The sequence below is a fragment of the Pelodiscus sinensis genome, chromosome 1, assembly GCF_052426305.1.
Source record: "Pelodiscus sinensis isolate ZL-2025 chromosome 1, ASM5242630v1, whole genome shotgun sequence".
Taxonomy (NCBI): Eukaryota; Metazoa; Chordata; order Testudines; family Trionychidae; genus Pelodiscus; species Pelodiscus sinensis.
Genome location: NC_143052.1, coordinates 236,826,146 through 236,832,145, shown reverse-complemented (window position 1 = coordinate 236,832,145; position 6,000 = coordinate 236,826,146). Strand labels below are relative to the sequence as shown.

At 39.6% G+C, this 6,000-nt stretch overlaps 1 protein-coding gene across 2 annotated transcripts in view; it reads right to left on the bottom strand.

Annotated features, from left to right (window-relative positions):
• Positions 1–576: 576 nt before the first annotated feature.
• TMEM182 (transmembrane protein 182) overlaps positions 577–6,000 on the bottom strand; it is a 31,685-nt gene continuing 26,261 nt past the window's right edge. For both annotated transcript variants that reach the window (XM_006127654.5, XM_075917432.2), the window contains one exon: positions 577–1,249. In XM_006127654.5, the coding sequence (XP_006127716.2) occupies positions 1,032–1,249 (218 nt within the window). In that variant the 3' untranslated portion in view covers positions 577–1,031. The remainder of the gene's footprint in view (positions 1,250–6,000) is intronic.

Sequence of the window (6,000 nt, the reverse complement as noted above, 5' to 3'; positions counted from 1 at the left end):
AGTCTCATTGCTTTCATCTGGACTACTTGCAGGCAAGCAGGATGTAGTCTATATTACTATACATTTCATATGCAAATATTTAGAAAACATAAGCATTAATGCACTTTATATTGTGTTCATAATCATTTTTTTAATTAAAAAACTCACTATACAGCAATTTTTCATTATTTAAAGTATGTAGCTCCCAGATAATGTTTGAAAAAAGCCAGTCATCAAACATACTTGTAGAATATCCAGGTAAAAAATTGATTTAAAAAATCTGCACCATATGTTTTATTATATAGTTTTGGCATACCTTTCATTAGTAGTTTAACTATATTATTGTGTCTTAAAGAACCATGCAACAAATAAACACAGATATAGTAGAAGAATACATTTTTTCAATTGTTTACATAGCAGTAAAACATAGCAAATTGACAGTTAAGTCATTACATGTAGATACTAGCTCCAAATCATTGCTCACTGGAATCATCTTCTTTACTGTCCAGTTCACATGGATACTGCATGAACAACTGTATTCTATTTTTAATTGCCAAAGTGTTTGTTCATATTAAAGCAAAGGAAAGTTTGGGAAAGGGGGAGAGGAGGTGGATTAAATTACACTGTTGAACACTTGTTTTCTTCTGTCTTTACTGTTCTCTGTAAAGACTTTTTTGACTGTGGCACAAAGTAAATGGCTAGAACAAATGCAGAAAATCCTGATTTGACCCATTTTTATGTTGTTAGAGGGTTTTTTCCCTCTCTGTGTTTGCAGAAAGATCTAATGCTGCAACTAATGTTATGAAGAGAACCATTCCATGTAGCACCTAAAGAACTAAAGAATTGGATAGGAATGAAAGGGGTTTTATTTTTCTCCTATAGTGACTGTTGTGTCCAATAGGAACATCTCAATTAAATGAGTAACTTAAGCAGTTCTAGAATTGCCTCTACAAACTCTATACAGTAGTAGTGGCAATAACATCTGTAATTTGTGTTCCAGTTTAAAAGTTTTACCACAATCCCAGTATACCCATTAGTGGATATGCAATAAGTCAATGTAGTTGAATAGTACGCCCTACTAATAGGAAGAGCATTCCTGCAAACAATGCAAAAAATATTCCTATAGGAGCTAGTATGAAAGACCAGCCATAGCGCACATAAACAACAAAGTCTGGGCAATCCATTTTTTTGGTATTCATGTAGTTTTCCAGATCAGCCATTGCCTGGACCCAGATGACATACATCACGACCACCAGTGAAAACAAGATGCCTGTAAAAGAAATATCAGAGTTTTACTGTTATGGGACATGAAATATCGATTTTCCTATTATGGTATCATCTCAAAACCAATCAATGATTGAGTCCTGTTGGCTAGCACTATTAGCTATCTTCACATAGTTGTTGTTTACTGCTGCTTTGCACAGTAATGACTTCCCTTTTTTTGTTTCTGAATGGCATGGGAGAGGCATAGGGAAGCATTGGTCCACTGGGAGCCAGTTGCACATGGGCTGCTGGTTCTAGTATGCCAAAATGAAGTAAAACAGCAACATGTTTATGTCTTGGATTTGGCCGGGTGTCCATTATGTTGTATTTGAATTCTTGAGGACTATAGAGATATCTCGTTGTTCCCAAAGTTCAGGGATTGCTTCTCAATATAGATCTTATTCGGGGCAGGAAAAGGGTGGGGAAAGAAAGAATGGGAGGGAAATTCCTGCATCCTTTGTATATGTCAACACACTTCACAATGGTGCTTAATCTCAGTGGTATCATTTATGATTTATTCACGTCAGAGATTCAACTCAATCATTTTATGGGCAAATACTGCTGCATCACACTTGAAAAACCTCCTCCAAATTCTCTCTGGAATAGGACTGAAGTATGAAAAATAGCTTCCTGAAAGGAAACCACCATAATAAAAATGGCCTTTTCCCTCAGCCACCATCCCAGGGACCCCTTAGATTGCTTAAAAATGGAAAAATAGAAACTATATTAATACTTCTCCTAAACTATATTAATCACTTTGCTACTACTCTATCTACCAGAATCAGGTAGGCAGAGCCAGCACACCATCAGTGTTGGCTGATGTAGTGGTTACATCCTGACTACTATCACTTATCCCAATGGAGTGTTAGCCTTTCAAAGATACAGTCTTGCAGTATGTCATACCCGAATGGAGGATCATCTATTAAGGTAAGGGCCTGATCCTGATTTTTTGCACACTCCAAAACTCTCATTTATGGCCACAGGCATTCTGGTTATTCTCAGATTACAGGGCTGAGCCCACAGTTTGCTGCCATCCAGTTATTCACATGTTAAAATGTTAGGGATTCCCTACTTATTAAATCTCCATGATGCTTATATGAAGATTCCACTGTTCAATAATATTAAAAAATACATATTCATGGGGTACTTTGCAACAAAATGTGACAGCCAATGGATTCTACAGGAAAAGCAGGGGAGTGGGAGTCAAAGGCTTCTTGTGTTTATTCCAAACCCTGCTGATTACTTGCTATGTTTCACCTTGGACAAGTAAGTAACTTAAGCTAAACCATATTGAAATGGTGGGTGCCCAATTTGAGCCCCCTAAACTGGAGGTTAATTATTTTGCATCAAGAGTTTGGTTTTCCAGGTCTCCTTCTGTGAAGTCAATTGCTATCAAGTAGTTAAATAAAAAAAGGCCTAAAACTAGTTGAACTATACTCAGGAATCATAGTCAACCCAAATTCAGAGAGTAAAGTGGACTGGCAAGGTGTTTTATTGTCAAAAATAGATAATACTTTTACAATGCTTCATTAACATCTCATAAGAGAGAGCTCACAACTGTTTAAACTTTGTGAAAACTAGATTTTGAAAACTACCAAAAAAGAGCTGAAGCGGTTAACCTGAGGCACAATCAAACTGTGACTTAAATTCCCAAAGGATCTGCAATATTAATGAGATTGAAGGCAAGCAGAACTGCTATATAAAGAGTGAGTCAGACCCCTATACACACTGCCCATCTATGAAATACACTTTCGGGATTACTTATTTTCCAAGTGCTTGATTTCATGACAAAGTCAAAAACCCCAACTCTACAAGGTATAAATTAAATTTTGAAAATCTTTTAACCATAATGTTGCATAAACTTAATCTTGAATAAATTTAATACTGATGTTGTATTAGACATACAGCTGGTATTAGTGAAATAATCAGAGCTAGAGGGATCACCTCAGGGCAAAACGTGCCCATGAAATAAAAATGCCGGCTCTCTGAATAAAAGTGAAGTCGAGCAAGAGAAACTTGTAACAGAACAGCTAACAATAGCGGATACTGTAGAAGACTAGGGAAAAATTGGAACCAAACAGAACTATAGAGGACAAAATATAGCATTTCTCCATGTAACAAGATAAAAATCTTAGTGCCAAATACACGAATGGAGTACAGCAGAGATGACATTACCACCAGACAGTACCCAAATATTAAAAGATGTTGCAATAATAATGTAACAAAATGCATACAAAGGATAAAATTACCTCTCTGTACATGTCAAATGTGACTGTTCTCAGGGCACCCAAAATCTTCTGCCTCTAGTGAGAGGCAGTCTTGCCTGTACTGGCAGGAATGTTAGCTCCCTATCACCAACAGCCTGTCTGCCAATCTCTGGGCTATGCCAACTCTGCCTTTGCCTTGCAAGTTAACAACGGGCTTACACTTATCAACAGACACCTTTTCCATGTAGCAAAGTATGTGTTTCCTTAATGTTCAGTCTGTTGAAGTATGTCTACACAGCCGCATTATTTTGGAATAACTGACATTATTCTGAAATAACATAGTGAATGTCTACACTACTAGCTTTTATTTCAAAATATCGTTGAGCTGGAGGACTTCTTACTTACTCCCACTCATGGTAACCCTCTTTTCACGAGGAGCAAGGGAAGTCAAAGGAAGAGTGTTCCTTCTTCAACTTCCTGCTGAGTAGACAGCACCAAAAGCCAAACTAAGCTATTTTGACTTCAGATACGCAATTGACGTAGCTGACGTTGTTTAGCTTAATTCCACGTTAGCCCTGCTGTGTAGATGTACCTGAGGGCTGTGTCTACACTGCACCCCTTTTCCAGAAAAGGGATGCAGATTAGACACTTCGGAATTGCAAATCCGCGGGGGATTTAAATATTCCCCGCAGCATTTGCATTTACATGGCTGCCACTTTTTTCCGGCTTGGGGATAAGCCGGAGAAAAGCACCAGTCTAGACGCGATTCTCCAAAAAATAAGCCCTTTTCCGGAGGATTTCTTATTCCTACTATTTAAATCCCCCGCGGATTTGCAATTCCGACTGGTCTAATCTGCATCCCTTTTCCGGAAAAGGGGTGCACTGTAGACACAGCTTTGGAGAGCTGGCTAGTTTTATAGGAACAAGGATACAAATTTTCATGAAAACACACATTTTCCACAATATGTCTCAGTGAATGAATACAGTGTGCCCCTCTCCACTGTATGTTATACTGAAACAGGCTTTTGTCTTTATTCATAGACAGGGCAACCTCCTGTCTATGAATAAAGACAGGGTGATGCACTGTCCAATGTAATGTGTTTTTGTTTTGTTTTTAATCTCCAAATGCATACACGGCTTCTCGAATTGCTGGAGGGTGTTTGACACACACACACACACCCTCTAGGCTCTGCCCCCATTCCACCCTTTCCCTCAAACCTCTGCCCCTACCGAGTCTCTTCCTACCCCTGCTTCACCCCTTCCCTGCCTCTTCCCCACCTGCTCTCTTGAGAGCATCCCATCCCTGCTCTCAGAGCTTGAAGGCCACAAATCAACTGTTCATGGAGCTCCATAAGTGCTGTGAGGAAGGGAGAAGAATAAGTAAGTGCAGGGCTGTAGGCACATGAGAGGCACGGGGACAGGAGGAAGATGGGGGGAGGTTGGTGCTGGTGGGTGCTCCATACCCACTAAGTTTTCCCCTCAGTGCTCCAGCCCCAGAACACTCATGGAGTCAGAGGCTATATCCAAGTGGTTTTGATAGTTTGCAGCTGTCTCTGATGGTTTTTCATTGATGGAATCATGGAATCATTGAATCTTAGGACTGGAAAAAACTTTGAGAGGCCATCAAGTCCAGTCCCCTGCACTCATAGCAGGACCAAGCACCATCTAGACCATCCCTAACAGATATTTGTCTAACCTACTCTTAAAAATCTCCAATAATGGAGATTCCACAACCTCTCTAGGCAATGCACACATTTCCCAATTACTGAATCTTGAAAAGTTATGAGCTTTTAGTAGACACCACATCTTACCCTTTCTGCATAAATAACTTTCAAAAGATGTGTTTGGTATACTGAGTTTAAGTCTGAAACAAGAGCTGTTTGCAAAGAACAGGGGCTCTTTACCAAGGGGCCTACATGTCATATCAACAGAATAACTACGTTTCTTTTTAAGTCCCTCAGAGGAGGCTGCAAGTGGAACTTGAATGGCACATGGGCCTTGTACTGGACCTCCTCACAGATATATTTCACCCAGAGTAAAGCTTCATCTACACTACACAGCTTTTAGAAACATGAGACGGGCAATGTAAACACTGTTGGCACTTTTGCCGACAAAATATATTCACGCCCTACAGGCAGGGTTCACGTTGTTGACAGTACAAGGCCCCTGACAACAATGAGCAGCTTACACTGCTACGTGCCACAGCAAAACTTTTGTCTTGGGGGGGAGAGGGGATTAAGAACCTATGAATGACAAAAGTTTTGTCTCTGAATTGGCAGTGTAGACAAAGCCCAAGTAAAAAAGTGTAGACATAAGTGCTTTGATTGTAAGAACAGCTGAAAATAACTAGTTCTTATATATCAGCTCTGTACTGGGTAACATGGTTAGCACTTCAGGCATTAAAAGTGGCTGATTCTTGGAACATGTGGTATCTTACTATTGGCACCCTTTGTTCTCACGGCATCAGTGAGCAACCCTTATGAATTGTTAAATAAGAGCACAACACTGAATATCTGCAGAAAGGGGAGCTAGAACTGCAATAGGAGAGTGA